Source organism: Gymnoscopelus braueri (assembly GCF_963280865.1).
Source record: "Gymnoscopelus braueri genome assembly, chromosome: 16".
NCBI classification, from domain to species: Eukaryota; Metazoa; Chordata; class Actinopteri; order Myctophiformes; family Myctophidae; genus Gymnoscopelus; species Gymnoscopelus braueri.
Window position 1 is genome coordinate 44,464,364 of NC_137616.1, and position 11,887 is coordinate 44,476,250.

At 42.1% G+C, this 11,887-nt stretch overlaps 1 protein-coding gene across 2 annotated transcripts; it reads right to left on the bottom strand.

Annotated features, from left to right (window-relative positions):
• Window positions 1-950: 950 nt before the first annotated feature.
• LOC308103677 (very long chain fatty acid elongase 4-like) lies at window positions 951-11,881 on the bottom strand. Of its 2 annotated transcripts, none has more exons than XM_080453795.1 (6): window positions 11,808-11,881; window positions 10,425-10,612; window positions 7,294-7,374; window positions 3,885-4,056; window positions 1,877-2,004; window positions 951-1,393 (listed from the first exon to the last, which is right to left on the bottom strand). In XM_080453795.1, the coding sequence occupies exons 1-6, from the start codon at window positions 11,872-11,874 to the stop codon at window positions 1,109-1,111; spliced, it is 921 nt and encodes a 306-aa protein (XP_080309921.1). In that variant the 5' UTR covers window positions 11,875-11,881; the 3' UTR covers window positions 951-1,108. The 2 variants fall into 2 exon arrangements, with proteins under 2 accessions (XP_080309921.1, XP_080309922.1); XM_080453796.1 differs by having other exon boundaries at window positions 10,425-10,607; window positions 11,808-11,844.
• Between the last annotated feature and the right edge of the window lie 6 nt (window positions 11,882-11,887).

Sequence of the window (11,887 nt, forward strand, 5' to 3'; positions counted from 1 at the left end):
GCATCTTTGTTATCTTTGTAATCATATACTGGTCACAAAGAACGTTTCCACCCAACCACCGAAGTGGACTGAACCCCCTTTGTAATACATTTTGTTACGGTTCTTCTGTGGTCAGTACTTGAATGAATATATAATAATAATTAGAAAAAACTTTCTTTGTAAGCTAGAAAATTAATAGGCATGTCAATGACTACATAAGCTTGTGGTTGAAAACGAACTTGGAATCATACAGTGTACAAAAGATTGGAGGCGAGTTTTGGTCGAGAAGGTAGCCAATGCTGATCAAAGCGCCGGCCTACGGTATAGTGTGATAGTTTTGGTCCCGTTGCGGTCCTGACGCCATCCTCCCAAAACACAAAAAGGACAGAGCAGGTGCAGAACCGACTCGATCAGCATTTTAAGCTTTCTTGGTATAAAAAAAATAAACCAAACCAAATGGATATGAAGACAACCAACACCCCCCCTCCCTCCCCCCACTAACCCGAAACCCACCACAGACACACCGACCGACATGCGCACCGACGCTACCCTTTCACCTGGACAAGTTGCTCACAAATCACATCCGCCTACGTTATCCGCAGGGGTTTGGAAACTCATCTTGCTTGAGACATTTTGTCCATGTCACACACCCCCAACCCCCACCCCTGCCCTTTAACTCATTCAATCAGGGAACGTGTCAGTGTCATTTTTAGATTTCTTTGTCTATTAAAAAATAGCAGATATACAAGCTCATCGCCTATGAGCTTGTATATCTGCAATTCTTTTAAATCATGAAATGTTTTGCAAATCTTTACACATTTTTAAACCTATGTTGTTATATCAGTGGATCTCAAACGTTTTCATGTCAAGGACTCCCAAAATGTTTTTGGCCGCCGATCCCCATCAAAATATGTTGTTCCAGGGACCCCCATAAGCAAAGATTTGAGTAAAAAAAGTATATTGAAAGATTTGCACAAAGTTTCACGATTTTTCAAAAATATTATAATATATATTTTTTGAATCGCCAAATAAATCCTAAAACGACACGGATGAGTTCCCGGTCTTAATGGGTTATCACAACATGTCCTGTCGTTTGTAGAGAGACGCCCTCTCATCCCGTTCTCCCTTCTCATTCCCTCTTCGCTCGTCCCTTCCTTTGCCTGCTGCCGCTGTCCTCCACTTCCTCCGCCTTGCTGTGTCCGTTGGTGGCCAGGGCGACGCCGTTGGTGACGGCCTTGCCTCCCTTGTGGTCCCGTTGCGGTCTGGAAGTCCGGTAGGCGTGGTAGTAGAAGTTGGCGAAGAGCACGATGAAGGTAACGGCGTAGCCGATCAGAGCCCACTGCATCCAGGCGGGGAACGGACAGCCCGAGTACAGGGAGTTGCCGGTGTGGCCGATGGTCACGTGGAACTGGATCTGTTGAACGGCATGGGCACGGTACATGTGGATGAGTACAGGTTAAAGCAAGGAACACTCATACAGGATGCAGGATAAACGAGTGAAAGTGAAACTGGAAGTGATCAAACAAAAATGAACAAATTGAAGCTCATAAATGATCTTTGTAGGGTTCTCTCTCTTCATTGGATACAATTATTATTCCGAAATGAAAATGCATTTTCTGTTTACTAAAGAGCTGGAGAAACCCCCGTTACTGAACAGCTAACAAAAAACTTTCAAACTAAAGAAAGAATATCACTTACAGCACCTTTAAGTCGTGCACAATAGCAAAATTGTGTAAAGAACTTATACAAAACAACTTGGCTAGATTATTGCCAGAAATAAACTCTGTTGTACAAAAGGTGATGCAGTGTGTTGTGAGCTTGTAGGTTACATATTTTAGAGTATGTGCAATCTATCACCATATTTTTAGTATAAATAAGGCAACAAGGAGAGTCCTACCATCTGAATGATGGTGAGGTACTTCTTCCACCACAGATATTTCTGCATGTGAGGTCCCAGGGCGGCCAGGCCGTAGTACCCGTACATCAGCACATGGATGGAGGAGTTGATGCCCGCACCGAAGAACGCTGCACAAACATGAGAGGTGTTCAGTCTGGGTTAGAATTAACACAAGGCATGTGGTACAATTTAGGAATGGGATGGGACGATAATCGTTATTATCGTTTAGCGTGATAAAAGCTGGAAGTGAGATAAACCATTCTAGTGAATGAGGCAGCCTAGAGGGCGGGGCCACAGAGTACACCTTCCGTATGTCACTGATCACATGACCCCAACAATCAATTCTCGAGATCTAGGCAACATAGAAGGGGGGGGGGGCTTTTTTCTTATTTCCACACAACAGCTCCTAGGTATATTATGACATGGTTCAATGTTGAAAATTAGTGGTATTCTACTAGAAACAGATCTGTAAAGAGCACATGACGTGTGAGCTTGTAGATCTGCTATTTTTGGCAAACGTTCCCCCCAGAATAGGGATGCTGGGGTTTCGAGTGGTTAACAAAAGTGTCATTTTAAGTTTTAAGCATATTTTGATTATTGCGATAATATCGTTAATCCATAATGTGTTTTTGCCACAATAATCGTGACATGTAACTTTCATATCGTCCCATCCCTACTGGCATGCTATGTTAGAACTCAAGAACAAAGACGATAACAATTGACACTTTGGTTCATACATTGCATGCTAATGAACCTCATCATTTACAAACATAATTATCCAAAAGCTACCTGTAGAGCCTAAGGCGAAAACGCATACGCACACACAGTCATGTCTTTCTTACTATACTTGAGATTTTTCATTCAAAGTACCAACGCTAAACCTAATCACCACTATATCCTAACCCAATTCCACCCCTAACCTCAAAATCCCTAAACCTAATCCTAACCCTAACTGTAACCCCTGGATCCAACGCCTAAATGCCTAATCCTAATCCTAGCCGATAAGTAAAAGTCCGGAATTAAACATTTACTTGAGTAAAAGTACTTAAAGTACCAAAAGTAGAAAGTAGTCATTATGCAGGATGTCCCGTTTCACAAGTTTTCAAATGTATACAAATCTTTTGAAAATAGCAGATCTACAAGCTCACAATGCGTCGCATCGCGACGCATTGTGAGCTTGTAGATCTGCTATTTTTAAATGGCCGAAATGTATATAGGGCTGAAGTGGTTAATGTATGTTTTGTAATAATAATCTACAAAGTAACTAGTAACTAAAGTTTTCATATAATTGTAGTGGAGTTAAAAGTACAATATTTGCCTCTGAGATGTAGTGGAGTAGAATAAAAAGTTCTGAAAATGTATACTCCAGTAAAGTAGAAATACCTCAGTAAAGAGTAAATGTACTTAGTTACTTTCCACCACTGCTCATAAGTAGAGATGTACCAATACCATGTATTCCTTCCTGATACCGATACTGATACCCATAGCGTGCGAGTACCGATCGACTTAAAAAAAACAATCTAGAGTAGTGGTTCTCAAAGTGGGTTCCTTGAGGGGGTTCCAAATGGACCCTTAGAGTGTACAAATGGAACCAAATGGACCCGTCTCAGAGGGGGGTCCTTTTTGTGGTTCCATTTGAGAACCACTGATCTAGGAATAAATACAAAAATCCATTAATAATTGTTAAAGTGCAGCTACAAGTTCGTAAAATAATAATGTAAATAGTACAGTCAGAGTATAAAACAGTCGTCCAGCATTAACTGAGGCAATCAAAATATTACTGTAAATGAAATAACATCATGTGATAAATGACGTGGTATCGGATCGGCATAGACTGGCATACTCGCTGATACCAGCATTTTAGGCAGTATCAGTAGTTTTTCCAATACTGGTATCGGTATCGGAACAACTGTACTCATAAGTAGATACGTAAGACCTACACACGCACACGCACACACACACACACACACACGCACACGCACTCGTGCACACACGTGCGTTTACTCACATTGTCCGCCGGCGACCCATTTCATCCCGATCCACCACAGGATGAACATGGTGCAGTGGTGGTAGACGTGGAGGAAACTGACCTGGTTGAACTTCTTCCTCATGATGAAGAAGACGGTGTCCAGGAACTCCACTCCCTTGGAGATGTAGTACCACCACAGAGCTGAGGCTATCTGGAGGAGGACACAAGGACACGAGCACCGGAGAGACCAAGTTAGAGTTGGTATGGTATATGGATCTATGTCACGTTTTCTGGTTGAAGATCTGGTATTTTCAACGAGTGATGATACATACATACATACATTTGCCTCAACATTGCTGTATGAGTACGGGGACGTTTATGGTGTTCAAAATGTAGTGATAAGTGCTTGTTGGGTTTAAGATTGAAGTGTATCAGACAGATAACAATATTGGTCGGAGACTTTGTCAGCATTCAGCAGTCAGTATGTATGTTTGTTTTACGAAGTTTTGTCTTGTGTCCTTTTTATGCATGGTGTAACCTTCCTGCCTCTTGTGCATACTTGCAAAAAAGACTTCAGTCTTAATGTCTTTTTTACTGGTTAAATAAAGGTAATATATATATTGATCCTGAGGGAAATGAGGTTGTCACACAAGCACCACAGTCAGGATGAAACAAAGACACAGCTAAGTGTTAAGAATAAGTACACTATATGGAACTAAAAAAGGACGACAATGTAAAAGACCTGACTTGGGCTGGTCAGGTTTGCAAGTTGCATAACCATCAGTAGATAGACATAGGATTAATAGGGTAAATAGGACTACATTTATATTCTCCTTTATTGATTAGCTACTGTATATCAAAATAACTACATGTTTTCTAGATAACTAAAATGTAACTTTAGGAAACTGAAGGAACACAACCACACACCAACATTGCGTTGTGTGGTGTGTCAAAGTTCTGTTACAATGGTGAATGAGGCAGTATTACTGGGCTGTGTGAGTGTGAGCTGGCAGAGCTGAGTGATTCCCACATCACACACACACACACACACACACACACACACACACACACACACACACACACACACACACACACACACACACACACACACACACACACACACACACAGGAGCCAACCAGTGCTCAAGCGCCTGCCCAAATGGCCTTCATAGGAGAAATTGACCTTTTTATGCCTAAATAAGGCTTGTTTGTTTTGTTTCCCTCTCCTTACGCACAGCAGCAGATTCTCTGTGTTTCTGAGATACAATGTGGGTGTGAGAGGTGTGAAGTCCGGTTTGAGGTCATCTCCGTTCTTAGGAGCTCTCGCTTAAAAAGCGAGAGCTGCAGCGAGAAGGTTTGGTTAACGCTTCTATCTCATGCACGTCACGCTCAAACATGTGAATTTGCTTCTGTTGATAGGCTTTTTAAAGGGTTATCAAACTTATCATTGGACATTCTTAGGGCTTGACTGACCAGGTTAGCATTGGTATGAACTATTTCTTCTATATGTAATGTTTATGTGGACAGCAGCTTCCTGCATCCATAAACACACACTCAAACATACCATACACACAAGCTCAAACAGCAAGAACAGCCATGGTCATCATAGTTTATCAAGATACAGGAAATGGTCTTACTCTCTAACCACTTAAACCCTAGATCATTTGTTGACCGGTGCCCACCAGGGATTTATACTAGGCCAACTCCTTTTGTCCCCTCCCTACACCAAATCTCAGAGATCTTATAGATATGCTATTTCGGCCCAGAATAAGGACGATAGGGTGTGGTAACCCTAGCCCCCCCCCCCCCCCCACCCCCAAAAAAAAACTTAACATGAAAATGGTCTGTTTATAACTGCTCGACTAAAACCTAATTGACCCTAACCTAACCCGAACAACAACTCATTGGCTGGCAGACTGTCGATGGGTCAGCCCTATCGTACACACCTGATACTTTCACAGGAACTGCTCTGGGACAGGACTGATGGCTCTTTTGGACTACAAAGGGTAACCCAGAACCTTCCATCACCCGAAACTTTCCACAACCCTTCTTTGATGTTCTTTGATGTTTTCTGTTTGTTAAAGGGATAGTTCACCCCCCAAAATTACTTTTTATCTATGGATTAGTCACCCCATGGTGACTTGAATTCATGGATATTTTTTTGTTTTTGTCGCAATTTTTGTCGCTAAGACAATAATTTGATGACCGGCAGCGGTTCCGGTAGGAGACACAAAGAAAGCGAAAGTAGCAAATCTTGTAGGTCTGCTATTTTCAAATACAGTTGAAAGTATAACAATTCTGAGTTCTGGGTGCCCAGGACTAAATGTATATAGTTTAAAAACACTGGACATGGTGAACTTGGTGAACTTGACGTTAAGTACCACCTCCTGAGCAGGGCCCAAATTAGGTTCTGAGAACCTTCATGATCAGCGGCGTAACGAGGCAACAGTGGGCCCCGACGCGGGGTGGTCACCGTGGGCCCCGTTTTACCGACGGCACTGCTTTGTCTGCGTCACGGTAGTTACGCGTCTGTTCATGATCTGAAGCCGAGCTGCTGGATATGGAAACAAATCCACAACCTGTGATATACATGTCACGGCACTGCACAGTATGCATAGTTCATGTAGCCGTAAAAGAGCAATGAGACTGACAAGACAACCGTGTCTTAAAGGGCTGTTCCAAATTCATGGGAACAGCTTCAAATTCATGGGTTATGCTTTCTAAATGTTGGCCTGAGGGAGGTTAAACTGTTTGTTTTTACATTTTAGTCTAGGGGAGGGTCATACACATTTGAATTGATTGCACGCACGCACGCACGCCACACACACACACACACACACACACACTCACACTCACACTCACACACACACACACACACACACACACACACACACACACACACACAGTGCAGATATCTAAGCCATGCCATGCTGGTATCTCCCTTATCCTCTAGTAATGCCATCAAGTAGTTGGATCAGCAGGCTGCCCCCCAAGGTGTGATTTACTATCAAAGGTCAAACAATGGTCAATGGTCTCTATCAAAGACGAGGTCAAAATGACAGAATCTTCCATACAGTATCTCAGCAACAGAGAAATGCAAAAAAAAGAGATGTTGCCGTATTGTAAAATGTACATCCAACCCCCCCCCCATACACACACATATTACAGTTGAGCTAAGTTGTGTTACTTACAGTAGCCAATTATTCTTTTCCATGTATTCTCCCAACGTAGTTGTGTTATGCCAATTAGTTCCTCCCCACACAGTGTTACTACTGCTGTTGTATCCTACTGACAGCGAGGATCCCCCACCAGGAGGATGTGTGTGTGTGTGTGTGTGTGTGTGTGTGTGTGTGTGTGTGTGTGTGTGTGTGTGTGTGTGTGTGTGTGTGTGTGTGTGTGTGTGTGTGTGTGTGCGTGTGTATGCGTGTGAGTCAGAGGTACGTCTTACCCTAACTTCATTAACATCGTTGGAGTAGTTGACAGGTTGACATAAGTAGTTGTATCGTGCTGCTCTGGAACCCAGGAGAAGCTGAGGAGAGAAAAACAACCACAGATAAACATTCAAAGTTTATTCACACCTTATAGCACTCCTCTCTCCTTGTATACCTTCTTGTCACTTTTTTTTACTATGTAGACATATCTTGGACACTTGTTTTCACGTCTTTATTTGTTTTTCATGAAATTCTAAGAATGTTATTTAGGTAGCATATGCTAGGTTCATTGTTTACCTAGTATCCTATAGTTTCTTTGAAGCGCTACATTGTTCTCTTTATTTACACAATGCTTGTTGACTAATGTTCATGCTTACTCTGCTGTCTCTGATCTTACACCTGTAAGTCGCTCTGCATAAGAGTGACTGCTAAATGCCTAAATTGTAAATTGTAGCCTGTCCCCCCCCTCAACAACTTTAAATGTTACATTTTCTTCTCAAATATTTGTTGTATCAAAAGGAGGAAATATCTGCTATGCTCTTATCTTTTGGCCTGTACTGTTGCACATTTTAACAGTAAATTGTTTTTATTCTGTGAAGCACTTTGGATTGCCTAAGACAAGGCCCAACACGTTATTCCCAAAAGCGTCTACATTCCTTTCCGGTATTATTCATGTCTGTGATAAGAGAGACTGTCGAGTTGAAGCACTGTTACCTTTTGACCTGTGATCTGTTTCAAAACAAAACCACGAGTTGTTTGATTATCAGTCACTGATGCTGCATTTGAAGTGCATTAGCTGCTGCTGCAGTGGATTCTTTCACAGATCACGTAAAGCTGTACTAAATGGATATTGTGTGACACAGAACACACGCCTGACATCAAGTGTTGGCTTGATCAGGACTCGTTTAGGGAGGGGAATAAAAAAAAGTAAAGTTGTGTAGTGTGTTAAACTCTGAAATAAAGTCGCTCACGATAAGAGGGTCTTCTAAATGCCTAAATTGTGAATTGTAAAACGGGTAGTAACGATACAAAAGGCATGCTGCTCATAAAAAAAAAAGAATTCTAGTCCAAATCCAGTTATTATACAATTAACACATTTCAACAGACTGTTGTTGTTGGAGACATGTGAACATCCTTGTCAACACTGAGGAGTCAACTGTTTACACTGCATTGACTGGCTGAACAACCAGGCCAGTATGGACATTTTTCATAGGCTCTGATAGTTCATGTCTCGTTTCCACGGGCAACTGTTTCTGTACAAACCGGATGCTCACAAAGATACAAACGTTCAGAGCAGCTGTGTGATTGTTTACACAGCATGAGGCTATCTATATGTTCTCACGAGGTTGTCTACTGTGACCCCTACCTCCTCAGAACATCTATACAAGGTTTAAAGGGGTTACACCATGAATTTCATTTTTTTTGGGGGGGGGGGTATTTTTTCCCCCGTGGCTCCCCAGTGTCTCTTGTACCCCCAAAATTTTTTTTTTTTAACATTCAGTCATTCATTCTCATTTCAGAGATTTTCAGAATGGGCGTGTCTGAACAGGCCATTTCAGAATGGCAATGCAAGTGACATCACTTGCATTGCCATTGCATTGATGCTGGCCAGACAGAATTGCTCAGTAGCCCCCCCCTGCCCAAGAGGACGTTTTGGTATTGCAGCTGAAAGTGCTGTATAAGCCAGAGACAATTGACTTGGGATGAGTATATCTGAGTGATGATTTAGGCTCAAACCTTTTGAAAAAGGTTTGAGGGACATACACCATATGATATTAAATATCAAATATATTTTTTAAATTCATGGTGTAGATCCTTTAAATAGTTTACTGTGACTCCTACCTCTTTAAAACCAACTATATGTTCTCACGAGGTTGTCTATAGTGACTCCTACCTCCTCAGAACATCTAGGAAACACTACCCTTCCTCTTAGCCTTGCCTACTTGTTGTCAATTAGTTGTACGAGCTCTTGTTTTATTGGGTCTTGTTTATTCGATACACTTATTTGTTTTAGCTCTTTCTCATTCGATTTTCCTATCTGTTTATGAAAGTAGGTAGCTGATATATTGCACTTTTACCTTAGCGCTATAGGTATAGTTGCTTGTTTTAGAAGAGAATGCACTTAAAACTTCTGGTGATTAGTAGTTTCCTTGCTTACCTATGTTGAATGCACTTGTATTGTAAGTCGCTTTGGATAAAAGCGTCTGCTAAATGACTGTAATGTGATGTAATCTATACGAGGTTTAAGTAGTTTACTGTGACTCCAACCTCTTTAAACCATCTCACGAGGTTGTTTCATGTGACTCCTACTTCTTTAAATTCATCCATACGTCCTCACGAGGTTGAGTCTAATGTGACTCCTGTTTCTTTTTCGTGGGGATTTTGACCCCCTTTTCTCCCCAATTAGGTCATTATGGCAATTAACCCATTAATACCTGGGACGCATCTGTGTCACTTTTAGATATCTTTAGGCTATTCAAAAATAGCAGATATACAAGCTCATAGCGCGGCACCGAGTGCCGCGCTACGAGCTTGTAGATCTGCTATTTTTGAAAAATCGTGAAAATTATTTTTAAAATATTTTTTTCCGATTTTTTTTTTAGGATTTAGAAAATGTTTAGAAGCGGCCTCAGGTCTTAATGGGTTAATTCCTCCCCACACACATTTCCTTGTTGTCACTGCTGTAGTATCCTACTGGCTCACCTGCCAGTGAGGAGCCCCCACCGGGAGGACTCCTCCGCCCCAACACTCCCCAGTGACAAGTGTCGCCCCCCCCCCCAGCCCGTAGGAGTATATGCTATGACAAATGTCTCCCTCCCCCGTCCGGCTTACCTCCCCTGAACGTGGGTCAAATGTGTTCATATAAAGACGCTCGCAGATCTACAAGCTTGCAACGCGGTGCGAAGCGACGCGTTGGGAGCTTGTAGATCTGCTCTTTATTTATGGAAAATATTAGATTTTTTGGGTAACACTTGTCATTATTTTTTTTTCATTTATGAAATACTTTTGAAAAATGTTGGAATTGTTTTTAATTGATGAATAATAAATAAATAAATATAGGAAAGGAAAAAATGGGCAATTTGACCGCGACCCGTGAAAATTTGGGGAAACCTAGAATCTACGAGGTTAAATCCGCTGTGACTCCTACCTCTTTGGCGATGTAGAAGTTGAGGACCACCATGCTGAAGTTGTACACTATGAGAGGCTTCCTGAGCGTGAAGGGCTGTCGGTCCTGCATATATCTAGGCCCCGCCCACAGGAAGAGCAGGTACAGGCAGCTGATGGCCAGCGTCGGGAGGGGAGATGACATCATCGGCCATTTCTCCACCCGCTTGTCTGGAAGATGAACCATGATGTTAGTGGAGAGAGACAGACAGAATGACACACACAAACACACACAGACACACACACACACACACAGACACAGACAGACAGACAGACAGACAGACAGACAGACAGACAGACATAGGCAGACAGACAGACAGACAGACAGACAGACATAGGCAGACAGACAGACAGACAGACAGACAGACAGACAGACAGACAGACATAGGCAGACAGACAGACAGACAGACAGACATAGGCAGACAGACAGACAGACAGACAGACAGACAGACAGACAGACAGACAGACACACAGACACACAGACAGACAGACAGACAGACAGACAGACAGCTTACTAAATTATATACACTACAAAATTGTAGTGATAGATTGATGGTAAGCATATTCTATTGTTGTACACACTGTAAGCGTGCACGCACGCACGCTCGCACGCACGCAGCCAGGAAAATGCTTTCATGTGATATAGTTGTACCCAGTGGGTCATATGAGGTTATATCAGGTGGGTCATATGCTGTCAATTATCTGTCCATAGTGACTTACAATGACATCTCAGTGCACAGCTCTACTGCTGATCATTCACTGATGTTCCTCCTGACAGCCACCTCTACATGATCCACAAGTGACTTCTTTTTATATATATATGTTTTTTCTTTGTCAAGCACTTAAATCCCTGTAGTCTTGGAGAAATGGACTTGAGTTGGGGTGGTTAAGCCCTATTTTAAAGTCACTATACACATAATTGCCATTACCGAAAATAGAAGATCTGCAAGACGCGTTGTGACCTTGTAGATGGGGCTATTTTGTGGTAGTTTGGTATATTATCCATTATTTTTAATAATAGATTAAATCGATTAGTTCGATTAACTGTTGCATCTCTTAAAGCTATAGTGTGTTCATGACAAGCACAGTCACTGTTTATGCAGAATGCTAAATGAACACCAGGTTGGGGAGGGTTGACTGTGCAGAGTGCAGACTAGTGTCACAGTAGCACACATCATCACACAGTCACAACAGTGTTCATTTAAATCATTTAGCGCTGTAAATCACGGGTCTATTTGTTCCATTATGCTCTGTGCACAGAGCATATTTCTGGAATGAAGTGTCAAGGCTATACAAAAGCCTCTTATTTTTTTAAATGCTCAAGAACAGGGATGCCAGGGTTAATGTGCTTAGGATCGTTTCTTACCTGCTATTGTAAGGCTCCATGTGTAGAATTCTACAGTGTCATTCACAAAGTGAGACACGACCTCCATGGCTCTGTGCTTG